The sequence below is a fragment of the Misgurnus anguillicaudatus genome, chromosome 9, assembly GCF_027580225.2.
Source record: "Misgurnus anguillicaudatus chromosome 9, ASM2758022v2, whole genome shotgun sequence".
Classification (NCBI taxonomy): domain Eukaryota; kingdom Metazoa; phylum Chordata; class Actinopteri; order Cypriniformes; family Cobitidae; genus Misgurnus; species Misgurnus anguillicaudatus.
Genome location: NC_073345.2, coordinates 25,220,233 through 25,235,439, shown reverse-complemented (window position 1 = coordinate 25,235,439; position 15,207 = coordinate 25,220,233). Strand labels below are relative to the sequence as shown.

Genomic DNA, 15,207 nt, shown 5'->3' with positions numbered 1-15,207 from the left:
TATTTACAGAGCACTTTGTCATTCCGTCTGTCTGTTGTTCTGTCTATCGTTCTATTTATCGATCATTTTATGTCTGTCTCTGACGTTTTGTCTATCGTTCTATCCATCATATTGTCGTTCTATCCATCTAGCATTATGTCATTTTTATCTATCGGTCTGTCTGTCTGTCGTTCTGTTGTTGTTCTATCTATCTAAAGTTCTGTCGTTCTGTCTATCGTGCTATTTCTGTCTAAGTGATTCTATCTATTGTAACTGTTTTTATTTCTATCTATCTGTTGGTCTTTTTATTGTTCTGTCGTTCTATCTATCGTTTTTTCGATGTTTGTGTCTGTCGTTTTGTCTCTTGTTCTATTTATTGTTTTGACGTTCTATCTTATATATTGTTCTGTCGTTCTATGTAATGCTCTATGTCTGTCTGTCTGTCTGTCTGTCTGTCTGTCTGTCTGTCTGTCTGTCTGTCTATCTGTCTATCTGTCTGTCATTCTATCTATCTGTCTATCTGTCTGTCATTCTATCTATCTGTCTATCTGTCTGTCATTCTATCTATCTGTCTGTCATTCTATCTATCTGTCTATCTGTCTGTCATTCTATCTATCTGTCTATCTGTCTGTCATTCTATCTATCTGTCTATCTGTCTGTCATTCTATCTATCTGTCTATCTGTCTGTCATTCTATCTATCTGTCTATCTGTCTGTCATTCTATCTATCTGTCTGTCATTCTATCTATCTGTCTATCTGTCTGTCATTCTATCTATCTGTCTATCTGTCTGTCATTCTATCTATCTGTCTATCTGTCTGTCATTCTATCTATCTGTCTATCTGTCTGTCATTCTATCTATCTGTCTGTCTGTCTGTCATTCTATCTATCTGTCTGTCTGTCTGTCATTCTATCTATCTGTCTGTCTGTCTGTCATTCTATCTATCTGTCTGTCTGTCTGTCATTCTATCTATCTGTCTGTCTGTCTGTCATTCTATCTATCTGTCTGTCTGTCTGTCATTCTATCTGTCTGTCTGTCATTCTATCTATCTATCTGTCTGTCTGTCATTCTATCTATCTATCTGTCTGTCTGTCATTCTATCTATCTATCTGTCTGTCTGTCATTCTATCTATCTATCTGTCTGTCTGTCATTCTATCTATCTATCTGTCTGTCTGTCATTCTATCTATCTATCGCTCTGTCATTCTATCTATCGCTCTGTCATTCTATCTATCGCTCTGTCATTCTATCTATCGCTCTGTCATTCTATCTATCGCTCTGTCATTCTATCTATCGCTCTGTCATTCTATCTATCGCTCTGTCATTCTATCTATCGCTCTGTCATTCTATCTATCGCTCTGTCATTCTATCTATCGCTCTGTCATTCTATCTATCGCTCTGTCATTCTATCTATCGCTCTGTCATTCTATCTATCGCTCTGTCATTCTATCTATCGCTCTGTCATTCTATCTATCGCTCTGTCATTCTATCTATCGCTCTGTCATTCTATCTATCGCTCTGTCATTCTATCGATCTAAAGTTTTGTCATTTCGTCTATTGTTCTATCTCTGTTTCAGTCGTTCTATCTATCATAACTCCTTTTTTATTTAAAAAAACTTATACCCTCATGTCTGTCTGTCTGTCTGTCGGTCGTTCTATCGATTATTTTGGGTCTGTCTCGGACATTTTGTCTATTATTCTATCAATCCAGCATTCTTTCATTTTTATCTATCCATTGTTCTGTTGTTCTATCTATAGTTCTGTCTTTTTTGTCTATCGTTCTATGTCTGTCTCAGTCATTCTATCTATAGTAAATATTTTATTATGTTTTTATTTCTATCTATCGATTATGTCTGTGTCTGTCATTCTGTCTCTTGTTCTATTTATTGTTCTGACGTTCTATCTATCGATTATTCTATGTCTGTGGTTGTTGTTTTGTCTCTTGTTCTATTCATTGTTCTGACGTTCTATCTTATATATTGTTCTGTCGTTCTATGTAACGCTGTATGTCTGTCTCTGTTGTTCTATCTATTGTTCTATTGTAACTCCTTTTTATTTTCCAAATTTTATGTGTACCCTCATGTCTGTTGGTCTGTCTGTCTATCGGTCTGTCTATTGTTCGGTCTATCTTGTTTTAGCCTTATTTGTAGCTTAGTGTGTGTGCAAGTTTCAAACCCTAATCTGTAAAATTAGATTTTAGTCGCAGATAGCTTTTCAATAGACTTTGTATGCTCCGAAGGGAACTCTTAAAACAAAAACAGGAAAAACTAACAATTGAGTACATTATTGACCATAATTAGAGCACGGTGCCCTGCTTATTCATACAATTACATTAACCTAACTGAATCTTCAAACACCTTATGGTTAGTCTTGATTGAATACATCATTATCAAGTCCCAGGTTTGTCGAGTTGAGATTCATCAATGCCCATCACTGCATCTCAAAAGCTTCTGTGGCAGCCAATAATGAAGCAAATTACTGTGTCCAGTGGGATTTCTGGGTCAGCCAATTAAGAGACGTTGCTTTAAGCAGGAAACCCATTTATATCCACAAAGCATTGGCAAATTGTGTGTGTGTGTCTACAGTGCCGGTGCAGGGCGTACAGGGACATTTTGTGCTCTGAGCACAGTCCTGGAGCGTGTGAAGGCAGAGGGCATTCTAGATGTTTTTCAGACGGTGAAGAGTTTGAGACTACAGAGACCGCATATGGTGCAGACACTGGTGAGACTATTCGCTTATGCAACAGTGTTGACAAATTGAATTTATCTGCATTTTTTTTTTTACACACATTCTCTCTGTTTTCCCACTGGAGCAGTACGAGTTCTGCTACAAAGTGGTTCAGGAATATATCGATGCCTTTTCTGACTACGCCAACTTTAAGTAAAGCCACACCCACCTGATGATGACGATTGGACAGACTTTCTCCGTCTTATGCACTCACGTTCATACTCTTACATACACATGAAATACACGACTGGGGAAACAAACAGACTGCCAAAGCAAAAGGGAATGAAAATCATTTGCCCGACAAGGACGAAAATAGACGATGGTGCCGAGGATGGAAACACAAACACCATTAGAGTTGCCTTTTGAAATATTTTGTAATATTGCTCTTGTTAATATGGCCCTTACCCATTTCTCTCAGTGTAAATACGCTCTTGTAATGTTTTTGGTTTTAGAAGCCATTTCGCTGCGATTTTAGAGTGACCTTTCTAATATAGTTTACCGATATATATATATAAATACATAAGTATTTTAAAATTACCATACAGATGCAAAAGATCAGGAAAAAATTTGCTTTTTTTTCCCATGGTGGTGTTTTTTATGAGAAATTACTTTCTTTTGTCTTTGCAGTTGAGTGGCTGAAATGTATTTGAGTGGCAGCTCGATATTTTTTTGCTGTCACCTGTAGCTGTGTAGTGCGTGACGTAACATGAACGAACTCAACGCCACATCAAAACGCACACCCAAGCGGTCACGTTCTCAAAATGCATTAACAAAGTCACGTGTGCAATTGCGTTCCACTTCACTGTGCTTTTCTATTGTGTTTACCGGAGTGAAACAAAAATCGTTTTATTGGCTGATGATGTCACCTCCGTGCTGTCGTCACGTGACAGGGACCCTTTTTGTAGGTGGCTTAAACCTTCAAACTCTCAGATGATGTTCAGACTGAGATTTGCGTGTATTGTCAAGTGTGTGTTTGTGATATCCATGCTGTTACACTGGCACTGTGTATGTATGCCAGGCACAGCTAGTATTCTGTCTGTCTAGACTACAATGAGTATAGAGGAAGATTAAAAAACACAATCACGCTAAACAAAAAATCCCTGAGTGTTACACGGTCTCAGTCTAAATACAGTTTATTCTCATCGGTAAAGTTTTAGTTTATTCTTTTTCTTTTTGCACATTTCCCTTTATTGCTCTCAAAGATGTGGTTTAGCTCACAAGACTTTATTTGAATTTGTTGTGAAAGGGACAGTTCATCCAAAAATGAATGTTTTCAGGACGTTTACTCAGGCGATTTCGAACCCGTATGACTTTAATCTGTAGGAACACAATAGCAGGATTGTACTGCTGGTAGCTCCTGCAAAACGTTCCCATGGGGCTGAGGCTTTTAAACAGAATGTAGAAATACAAAAAATGCTATTAATGAATACTTACAAACCTATAAATCATATAGTTCATACAACTTGTACGCTATCTTTTAGTGTGAGGATTTCATTTGGTGTTTGTTAATACTATTGCCCTCAAAAATATTAAAGGAAAACACCACCGTTTTTCGGTGTTTTGCTGTGTTCTTACCTCAACTTAGATGAATCGATACATACCTATCTTTTTGCAATGCGTGCACTTGGTCTTTGTGCGGCGCCTCGTGAGTGTGTTGGCATTTGGCCTAGCCCCATTCATTCACATGGCTCCAAACAGGGATTAATATAGAAGCTTTCAAACACTTCCATTTTTTCTCTATTTCAAGACTGTTGCATAAGTAGTTACACGAGTAAGTATGGTGGCACAAAATAAAACTTTTGTTTGGAGCCATGGGAATGAGTGGGGCTGGGCTGAATGCTGGCGCGTCCCCGAGGCGCTGTGCAAGGATTAAAGGTGCAGGCAGTGAAAAAATATAGGTGTGAATTAATTAGTTGAGGTAAGAACATAGTAAAATATTGAAAAACGGTGGTGTTTTCCTTTAATTGTATTATTGGTTCACTGAAAAGATTTGAGCTTGAAAGAATATTTTTTTGACGTTTACATATTAGACATGCATTGCAGATATCATTTGACTTCTATGGACCATTTCTATGGTGCTTTTATGGTACATATTTGTCTTTTTTAAAAGCTAGTAAGCTTCCGCCCGCATTCCTTATACAGAGAATTGATAAGTACAATACTTAATACTTACAAAAATAAAATGTATTTTCTTGTTCTATGAAGAAAGTCAAACAGGTTTGAAACAACATAGAGTAAATAAGAACATAATTTCTATTCTTTTGGGCAAACTAAAGTTTCCTACTTCACCCAATGCTATTTCTGAATCACTCTGAATGGCACCATCTATATTTGTGATTTGTAACCACGCAAGTGAGGTTTTTACTTGCCCCGACATCTCATTGGCCTTAACTATTGTACTTGACAATAATACTTTTCCTTCCTCTGAGCAGTATGACCCCCGGTGGTCACACCGGGGCAGTTTAAAAATACTTGCAAAGGTACAGTGTGCAGAGTTGATCCGAAAAGCTCTGGTAGAAATGATCATTAGACCACCCGATCATCTGTTCCTGCCCATGTAATGCCATTGTGCAAAAGTCAATGAGCCTTTCCAGCTCGGCTGAGCCAGTTAAATCGATACGTACAAGATGCTTTGGGTTCCCAGCGGTTGATGTTTTAAACTACAAGCTTGTGGTTTGCAAAGATCTTGTTTAGCATTGTTCTGTTGTTTATCTTAAAGGGGAAGATGATTCTTAAAGGGACACTCCACTTTTTTGGAAGTGTGCTCATTTTCTAGCTTCCTGGAGTTGAGCATTTGATTTTTGCCGTTTTGAAATCCATTCAGCCGATCTCAGGCGGTACCATTTTTGGCATGGCTTGGCATGGTCCGTTGAGTCTGATTGGACCATTGGCATCGAGCTAAAACATAACCGGGGTGTTTCGGTATTTTTCCTATTTGGGGCTTGGCTCTTCTGTAGTTACATCGTGTACTAAGATTGACGGACAATTAAACGTGATTTTCTAGGCCGATATGGCTGGGAACTACTCGTTCTGGCGTGGTAGTCGGGGAGTTTGCTCCCGTGTCATGGCTGCGGCATGCGTAGTGATGTTGCGTAGTGCCCGAAAATAGTCCACTTGGTTATTTTCAATAGCAAGGGACCATTTTCGGGCACTGCGTAGTGTCATTGCACCTCTTGCGGCCGTGTTGCGGCGGCGAGCTCCTTGATTGTTGCGCCAGAATGAGAGTGTTCCTGGCCATATCTGCCTAGAAAATCACAACTTTTCATTTTCCGTCGGTTTTACTGCACGGTGTAACTACAGAAGAGTCAATGCTAATGGTCTGGTCAGATTCAGTGGATTGTGCTGGGCTGTGCTAAAGGTGCTAGCGCCAGACCCGGAGATCGGCTGAATGGATCCAAAAATCAAATGTTTAACTCTAGGGGAGCTGGAAAATGAGCATACTTTCAAAAAAAAGTGGAGTGTCCCTTTAAGATGTCATATGAAAAAGCTAACGATTTAAAGTTGGTTATTTTCTAACCAGCCAGTTTTAAATGACCACCTGGTTTAGGTTATTGTATGTTTTATATAGGTTAAGCCCTGATTCCACACTGCCTTGTGTTAGGAAATGTATATTTTATGATATGTATGCTTTAGCTCATAAATGTACAGTATGTAGACCCAATGGGTGCCACTTTAAATCAAACCAATACTCTCCTATCAGTCATTCCAGATTAACATGGATCTTGATGGATTTTTTCTTATCTTTTTCGGTGTTTAATTTTGCATTTGATCACTGATGTTATGGATCAAAGCAATCTGAAAGGACCCAGACTCCGTTTAGTTCCGTGTAACCGGCTTTATTTTAGGATATTATATTCCAAGATGTCCTGAAAGATTTAACTATTGGTTCTACTGTTAGTGACTGTGATTTACTCGGACCCTTTTACACGAGACACTGTGCCAATAACCAGCCTATCAGGGGCAGGATCCTTCTCTAGAGGTGCTGTTCAGTTTGCTGGCAAAGTGCCTCCTCGTGTGTGTAGCTTCAAGCATTTTATCGCCTGCCCAATCCTCCAACCTGTGGCCGATCCACAGCTCTGTCCCATATAGCAAATGATAATCTGTAACTACTTAAAAGTTAACTAGTCAGTGTTTTTTAATCTCATTTTGTTTCTATGTTTGTGGTGCGATTATCAAACAATTATTTCTGTCTTTTTCCTTCTATGTCCTTCTATGAATTGCATTCCATGTAGTATTTTAAACCCATAATCATATTGTATGGAGGAAGCAACCGTCTCATGGGCAGTTTCAAAGATCTGCCTTTAAACTGAAGCTCTTAATGTATGGAGAACGATCAAGTTCTGCTTGAGAAGGGAAGCCTCGTACGGTCATATTAGATGAGAGATTAAGAGATCGAGGAGAAGGACAGAAAGCATTTCCTTCTCGTATCTATACATCTGTCATGTCATGAAATAGATTCTTCACTCTTCTCTATATTACAAAAATCCAGTGGATCTTTTCAGTATTCTTCCTCCTATAACTTAAGCTCTCTTTGATTTTATGATTTCTGTAGAGGAACTAATTCTTTTATATTCCAATCTTAAAACGTTTCAGTTCCCTTTCCCAGTTTCTCTTCATGCACCCTTCTGTACATAATGTAAGGTTATTTATATTTCATTCCTATCTGTTGCCTTGCTTATTTTATTATTTTGTTTTTCCTCTCACTTTTTTTAGATACATGTATATTAAACTGTACTGGGACCATTTTGAAATGTATTTGATGTTTTTCTTTTTCAGTTTTGAATTTGGTATTATTATTGTCTTAAAATCGTATTTTTTAATTTGCATCTGTTTTTCTAGTGTTTTGTTATTCAAATTTGAATATATATGTGTATATAATTATATATATGATGCAAATTATATATAATTATATAATGCCCAACGGCCTTTCTAAGCAAGAATACTGTTCAAACCTAATAAAAGTGCTTGAGATTTTATCGGCTCTCATTCGTTTGTGAAAAGTTTTATATTGTTTTAAGTTATTTAACATTCTAACGTTTTTTATTTAACATACTTTAACTGTATGGACCCAGCAAGCAATTTTGCATTTCAAAGGTGTCATACATTTTTCACACTGTCAGTCCATATTCGATTTTGGTGCATATCGGATCTGACAGACTCAGTCATTGGGTCTCATTCACTAATAACTGCGTAAGTTTTTCGTATTTATACGCACATTAAACTTCTCATGAAAATGTTCTGCCTAATTCACAACACGTGTGTAGGCGCATGAGTTGTTTCTTATACTTGTTCTTAAATTAGTGAATTTGTAGTGTTCTACATGAGCGGCCGAGTGCACGAGGTTGGTAATATGCATAAAACACGCCCAAACCAGCTCCATATAAGGGCTTTTCGCTGTGCTGGTCCACATAAAATTTTAGAGCAGTTTGTCATAGAAGCAAAAGAGCTAGAAAAGAAATCATGATTATAAATCATATTTATTATTGGTTAAGTACCGTTTTGCTTTGCATTTTATTTGGGAGGTTTTGCTGTCGATGGAGGAAGCCAGTGCTGTCCACCGACCGGAGTAACGTTAAAGAAGTATTGAATGTGTTAACAAATATGACATTTAATTAATATGACAAAGGTGCGCATCCATACCTAAAATAAAACAGGCAGGAGATCAAGTGATTGACATTTGGACTTCTTACATTTACATGAGGTTTACATTAGGCATTAAGCAGACGCTTTTATATAGAGATAAATATATAAATATATATATAAATATATAATAACATATAGCCTAATACAGAAAATATTACAATATAAAATATAATCGTGTAAATTTTATATATCAACATTATCATACACATTATATTATAGCCTAGTATTTGATTATTGCATACGAGTGGTTTTAGGTTTTCTTGAGTTTTTGCGTACATTTAGAAGAAATTTTAATACAAACGTTTTTGTTGAATCATGATTTGATCGTGAAAACATCCGGACGCACATCTCACGCACAAATTTGCGCGTACGCCTGCTTAGTGAATGAGACCCAATATCCATATTATGTATCCCAACTGTTCAGATCCGATCCGTGCGTCCTGTAGCGTTCTGCCATGTTCTGGATTATCTGCACTGTTTCTATGGCAATGACATCACGCTGGCACGGCAGTCTGCCTCGACGTTTGACGTTGTAGAAACTATATTCCCCAATATGTGGACTTTCCCAATCATTTAGTCAGTAATTGACCGTTCCAAAGTTAGTGCTGGGGTTGCGTTTACGTGACGTGACAGCATGACGTAACCAAAAAGCTACACAAATGTGATCAAAGCGGTCAGACTGAAATGGATTTCCGGAAGCGGATTTGAAACGGATTTCAAGCCACCTATGAAACGAATTAGAAAAAAAACTGATTTCGGCCATTTACACATTCTAAATAGGATTGAAGTCCAATCAGATATGCACCAAAATCGGATTTGGACTGACAGTGTGAACAAGGTCTTATAGCCGCCCAAACGCAGCCCAGATATCTATGCTAAAATGAAGCAAAATCTGTGAAAATGTAATAGCCCAAAAATAAACCATTTCGTTTAATTATATTCACTGTTGACATTTCTTACATGATGGACTCATGAAGATCATACATCTCTCAAGTTATTTTGGCAAAAACGACATATAACCAAATTCAAGTTTATTGTGGCTAGAAGTGGTTTACTCATAGCCATTGGGTCTATAGTTAACCTAGACGATGAGATGACGCTATTGCTTGCTGGGGAGTGGTAGGCCGTGTCAACATTTTAATAAAATTAAGTAATGCACACAATAAAATAGGTTTGGAATGACATGATCCATAAATGACGGCCTACATAAATATAATACCAGATACATGCCGCTTTCAGTTTCAAAGCATCGGCGTTCCAATCCATAGGTGCATCCTTCAAGATTAATGGACAGGCTTTATTTGATCCCAATGGGGAAATTTAGGGAGTGGGTCATGTCACCCCATGTCACCTTGTCTCCTGTCTTTCCTGGCCCTTTAGACCTTTTGTCAAATGTGGGTGTGGATGGATTATATCAAAAGCACCCCTGTGCATGTTTAAACACAGCTTGACAGGAACTCAATCGGAACTTGGTGAGTCAGTCATACGACGTCTTTCATTTTCTCTGCTCCAGTCGCCCTATGGGGAAACTTTTCCCAATTAAGACAGATGGCAGAGTAAAGTGTTTGCACACTTTCTTGCTACTCATCATGGGTCTCTGTGGCTGACGTCCATCAAAGGTTAAGAAGGATGGACGCGAGGTCACAAGGATCGTTTTTAACAACTTCTAGGAAATGAGCAGGACATTGGTTTGTTGAATAAAACATGCGTATCTACAATGATATTGGGGTGACTATTGAGTTGCCATGTGTGAAAATTGGTTTGAAGAATAATGTTGTGTGCATTAATCTTCTTCAGTAAATATCTATAATGATGTACAGTTTTTATTTTCTTTAATTGGCACAATGGCACATAATAGGGTAAATAATAGGCATTGTTTTATAATTCCAATTTGCGCACATGTGACGTAGTTGCCGACAGCTGTGTCATTTTGGGAATCACTAATTATGTGTGTAATCGTAAGGGTGTTTGTTTAGAAAAAAAGGTCACGACTCTGTCTCACAAGGGTCAATAGTGTTTGGAGATGTTAATTGGAATTGGGCTGATCTTACACACATTCTCCTTCCAATGAAACTATACTGATCCGGCATGATGTTTGTGGACCTGAGGGTCAGGGTGTGTGTGGTTTTGCCAGGGAGGGGAGATCTGGTTTGAGACATAAATTGTGAGGAAGAGGAGGAAGAATCCAGAGAATAAGTAGAAGATATGTCAGAAGCTAAGAGCTGAATCTTCCAACTGAACCGTGCAGCAGTATCAGGATTACCAAGACCAGGACTTCACAGTAGAGGAACTACTATCGAAAATACTTAAGGAGAAGACTTGCCAAAAGATAAAAGGTGAGAACTGTGTTCTGTTTAATTATGCTTTAGGTTGTGATTGAAAATAATTTGTTATTCATGCCATTACGATAATGCAGAGACTAATTCAACTGTGAACCGTCATTGTGTGAAGCTGCCACTGTGAATTATTGTGGCAAGTCACATCAATAAGTCATTTCAACATACTGTATGCTTTACATAATTTTTAGTTGAGATTTTAACTTAGTTACTTACTTCAGCTCATCTCTGGTCAAAATTTAAAATAGTAAAATAAAAATAACATTTCTTTTTACAGTGTACATTTTATCACCCTATGGGGTGGTTTCCCGGACAGAGATTAGCTTAAACCAGGACTAGGACCTTCGTTTAATCAGTAAATATAACTAGTTTTAACAACCATGTCTTAACAAAAACATTACAATTGTGCATTTTGAGGCAAAACAAAGGGCACTAATGTATTTTGAGATATGTCGGTTCAAGTTGTTTTCAGTTTGGACAGCCCTTACATTTATTTTAGTCTTGGACTAGTCTAATCCCTGTCCAGGAAACCGCCCCTATGTGTTTAGTATGTAGGTTTTTATGTTTTTTTTTGTGTTTTTAAAGTAACACCACCCCAAAAAACATATGACTTGTTTTATGCATCAGGATAAAAAATTAAATGTTAATATAATAATAAAATCTTATCATGCATAAAATGCATTAAACTTATGCATTAAAAATGCAGCTTTTATTAACCCAAGTGTTTAAAATTACACAATGGATATATCTCAATTTTTCTGTTTATGGATCACAAATTTATTCATTGCATTGTGTATTTCCTTTTCTGAATATCAAAGTTTTTAAAAGTCTAAACACTTTAGTCGGTAATACACTATTGGACAGTTTCCCAAACTGGGATTAGATATATTAGGACATTTGGGGGCGGTTTCCCAGACATGGATTAGACTAGTCCTAGACTAAAATAAATGTGAGAGCTGTCCAAACTGAAAACAACTTGCACTGACATGTCTTAAAATATATTAGTTCCCGTTTTGCCTCAAAATGCACACAAGTAATGTTTTTAGTAAGGCATGTTTGTTAAAAGGGAAGTTATATTTCCTATTTAAACTAACGTCTAGTCCTGGCATAAATTAATCCCTGTCTGGGAAACCACCCCATTAAGTAGTACAAAAATACCTAAACAAAACAATGGCACAGATATATTTTAAGATATGTCAGTGCAAGTTGTTTTCCCTTAAGCATTGCATTTTAGGCTTAAGCCCTTTCCAGGAAACCGTCCCTTTGTCTTAAATTGTTATGCAAAAAAATTTAGAGCATCTTTCTATTAATGTGAGTTGTTAACTTTTAACTAGACTCCTCTCTCTCTTTGTTTGCTTTAAAAATCTCTTTTTTAACTCTGTTTCCTCAGTTATGTTGAACATCTACAGGCTGCTTGTGGTGATGGGGATGCTGTTGTGTCTAAGTGCTCAGCTTGCCTGCTCCCAGCACTGGTCTCACGGCTGGTACCCTGGAGGAAAGAGAGAGATAGATGCCTACGACACCTCAGAGGTGGGTCATCTAATGCAGTTCCTTTGCTATCACAATTTAACACAAGCGAAATCGATCTGTCCAAACCTAAACCAAAACAGCTTTCCCTTTATGGCTATAAAACTCATTTTTAGCTGCATTATATTTAGCTGAATAAGGCTTATTTATTGAGGAAGAGTATATTTGAAGAATAAATATTGCTTTGGTCATTTAAGCTAATAAGCGTTATTTAAAGAGTTTCGTTGCAAAACGAGATAAATCCGTTTTTTAACATTTTTGTCAAAACATGTTTATTATTATGTTATTATGTTATTATTTGGTTTAGGGTGCTACTTAGCTCTATTTTTAAGTCATGAAGTTTTAAATTAAAACAAACCAACTGCAGTTGAATTGATATTAATTGGAATGCACAACCAAAAAACGAGATTTATCATGTTGATAAAATGATTATCTCGTTTTGCAACGAAACTCTTCATTTCAACCGGTGTGCATTTTATATGGCCGCGAGATGACAGAGTTTGACATTTTTAGCAAAACTTCTCTCAAAATCAAAATGAAAGTTTCGCTTTAGTTTGAATGTGTAGGTCTTAAAGATATCTACAAACGAGTGCGCTCCAAAATATAAAAATATTAAAATTTAGAAACTCTCATGTCTCACATTAATTATTTCAGATTAATAACGCCAACGCATTTAATACGTTTCGCATTTCTAAGTAGTTTATTTGACATTATTCACAAGCTTAATGTAAATGTTAGTGTGTATACCTCAAATATGTCTACGAAAATGTGTACTATTATCTAATGGTCTGCTTTCTGTAACAGGTTTCAGCCGAAATTAAACTCTGCGAAGAAGGAAAATGCAACTTTGTGAGACCTAGCGGAAGAAACATTTGGAGGACAATATTGGTAGGTGCATAGTGTTTTGTTAGTTACATAAGAATTTATTAATTATTAACAATATTTATTATTTTAATTAGGTATACTTATTAACTTTTCTGAATGGTTTTGACAGATGGATGCCCTCCTCAGGGATTTCCAAAAGAGAAAGTGACACCAACATGTCCATAAACGTGTTTTCCAGCTAATCACATTAGTTTTCCGTCAAACTGCTTTTCTGTTGAACTGTTCTTCATCTTGTCATATGCACATCTGTGTAAAGCTACTGTCGGCACTGTGTAACCATTTGCTTCAGTTCCTACAATAAAAGCTTTATTTTGGTATTTTGTTTTAATTGTTCAGCATCTTTTGTCAGTTCTAATTCTGTGTCTGTGCACAAGACGAATTAAGTTTCATTTATAAAAATAAATTATTCAATCTTTTTATTTATGTAAATTCTTACATTTATTTATTTTAGTAGCTTTGCAAAGCAACAAATGAGAGGATCAAATCGCAATCTGCAAAGATACGCTTACAAGAAGGAATAGTAGGCTAATGAAACTAAATAGCATTAAAGATGAGAGGAAATATTTTGTATACATTGTGTATCTTAACATTTTAAACACACTTATTTCGGTAGTACTTTAGTTGGCCACTAGATGGCACAATTTGACCTCTTAAACCTCTTAAATAAAATTCTGGTTTAGGAACTGAAGGCTAGGGGTTCTCAAACTGGCTTGGGACACAAGGGATAACATTTTTAAAAACTCCATAACAGTTTTAAAGCATACTTACGTTGTAGGCAGGACTGGCTTGGGACAAACTGACCACCTTATGATAAATGTTACAATGTAGCAGAGCCACAAGTGCAATTACAGTGCGTGCAGAATTACTTTGATACATTTTCCTGAACACCTTTTACTAATTCCAAACCACAGCAATCTTAATAACTACCATTAATTTTTGTGTATATATTGTTTCCTTTCATCCTATTTTTGTGACCCTACTTCCATACTACATAGTATCTAAAAAGCACTTGTTCGCCTACTATATAGTATGGAAATAGGCGGTTTGGGACGCAGCGAGAGTTTAGGTCCAATCAAATACACTGACCTGTGATTTTCTAGTCATATAAAGACCTTCGCTGCATCCGAAAACTCAAGGCAGTGACTCGTTGCCTCGCTGCCTCATGAGGAAATGACTTCGGAGGCATGAAGGCAGCTCAGAGAAAGACTTTAGGACACACTTCAAAGGCAGCGTGCTTGAAATATAAACAGAGAGCGCCTTTGTGATAACTAATCACATATTTGAAAACTACAATATCAATTTCTCGCTAGAAATGCAATTAAAATGTGTAAAAAGTGAAAATCTACCTTTATTTACACTAAATTTGTGCTCCAGTCGTTTCCTTGGCCGCCATTTTATTTTTTCGAACTCGACCAGGCTTGACCAATCACATTCTTATTGTACGCCCAGGCATAGGTATCTCAGGAGACAGGAAATAAACCTAACATTGAATTCGGACATGCCTTGATGCCTTCCTGCCTTGGAAAGCTGCCTCAGAAGGCAGCAATTTGGAGTTTTCGGACGCAGCCAAGGTCTTCATGATCACTAGACAATCACAGGTGGTTAAGTTGATTAGGGTTGGATCTAAACTCTGTAATGCTCCGGCCCTCCATGGTAAGATTTGGGGAAGCCTGCCGTAGGCTATCTAATAACTCTGCCCACACTGTATTTTATTGCAATGTTATCAGCATCATTTTGCAAACAGCCATTGGTCTATCACTTGTGTTGTTGACTGAGTTTTATCAAGGGGATATCTAACCACAGTGTTTTAAAAGCAGTTCTGCTTACCTCAGGTCCACCCGCATCTCCCTTGTCTCTTAATTACTTTTTGACAGATGCGGCATGCTCCCAAAGAGCCCAAAAAGTTTTTTAAAGATGTGATTGGGCTATCCAAATGTCAAATAGAGAAGAACCAATTTGCTGTTGGTTAAGTGTCTTACGGAAAAAAAACATCTCACGCTAACTTTTTGAAATAGCCATTACACCACCACCGCGCCTTGCAGCGCCATCGAATTAAGCAAAAAATAAATAAAGAATGGGCAGTGATACGCGAAAATAGGCCAAAAGTAGGCC

At 37.2% G+C, this 15,207-nt stretch overlaps 2 protein-coding genes across 2 annotated transcripts in view; both read left to right on the top strand.

Moving 5' to 3' along the window:
• Positions 1–4,579, top strand: part of ptpra (protein tyrosine phosphatase receptor type A) — a 43,661-nt gene extending 39,082 nt beyond the window's left edge. Inside the window, exons 22-23 of the mRNA XM_073871354.1 lie at positions 2,563–2,699; positions 2,788–4,579. Of these exons, the coding sequence (XP_073727455.1) occupies positions 2,563–2,699; positions 2,788–2,861 (211 nt within the window). The 3' untranslated portion in view covers positions 2,862–4,579. The remainder of the gene's footprint in view (positions 1–2,562; positions 2,700–2,787) is intronic.
• Positions 4,580–10,394: 5,815 nt separating this feature from the next.
• gnrh2 (gonadotropin-releasing hormone 2) lies at positions 10,395–13,427 on the top strand. The gene is made up of 4 exons (XM_055180511.2): positions 10,395–10,683; positions 12,074–12,213; positions 13,015–13,098; positions 13,205–13,427. Exons 2-4 carry the CDS (start codon positions 12,076–12,078, stop codon positions 13,241–13,243), a joined length of 261 nt encoding a protein of 86 aa, XP_055036486.1. The 5' UTR covers positions 10,395–10,683; positions 12,074–12,075; the 3' UTR covers positions 13,244–13,427.
• The last annotated feature ends 1,780 nt before the right edge of the window (positions 13,428–15,207 follow it).

What these genes read in the sequence shown, in the direction of transcription:
- gnrh2 (XM_055180511.2), top strand. Translation starts at nt 12,076, where the DNA reads ATGTTGAACATCTACAGGCTGCTTGTGGTGATGGGGATGCTGTTGTGT. An exon ending in ATGCCTACGACACCTCAGAG is followed by an intron (nt 12,214 to 13,014) that starts GTGGGTCATCTA and finishes TTTCTGTAACAG; the next exon opens with GTTTCAGCCGAAATTAAACT. An exon ending in ACATTTGGAGGACAATATTG is followed by an intron (nt 13,099 to 13,204) that starts GTAGGTGCATAG and finishes TGGTTTTGACAG; the next exon opens with ATGGATGCCCTCCTCAGGGA.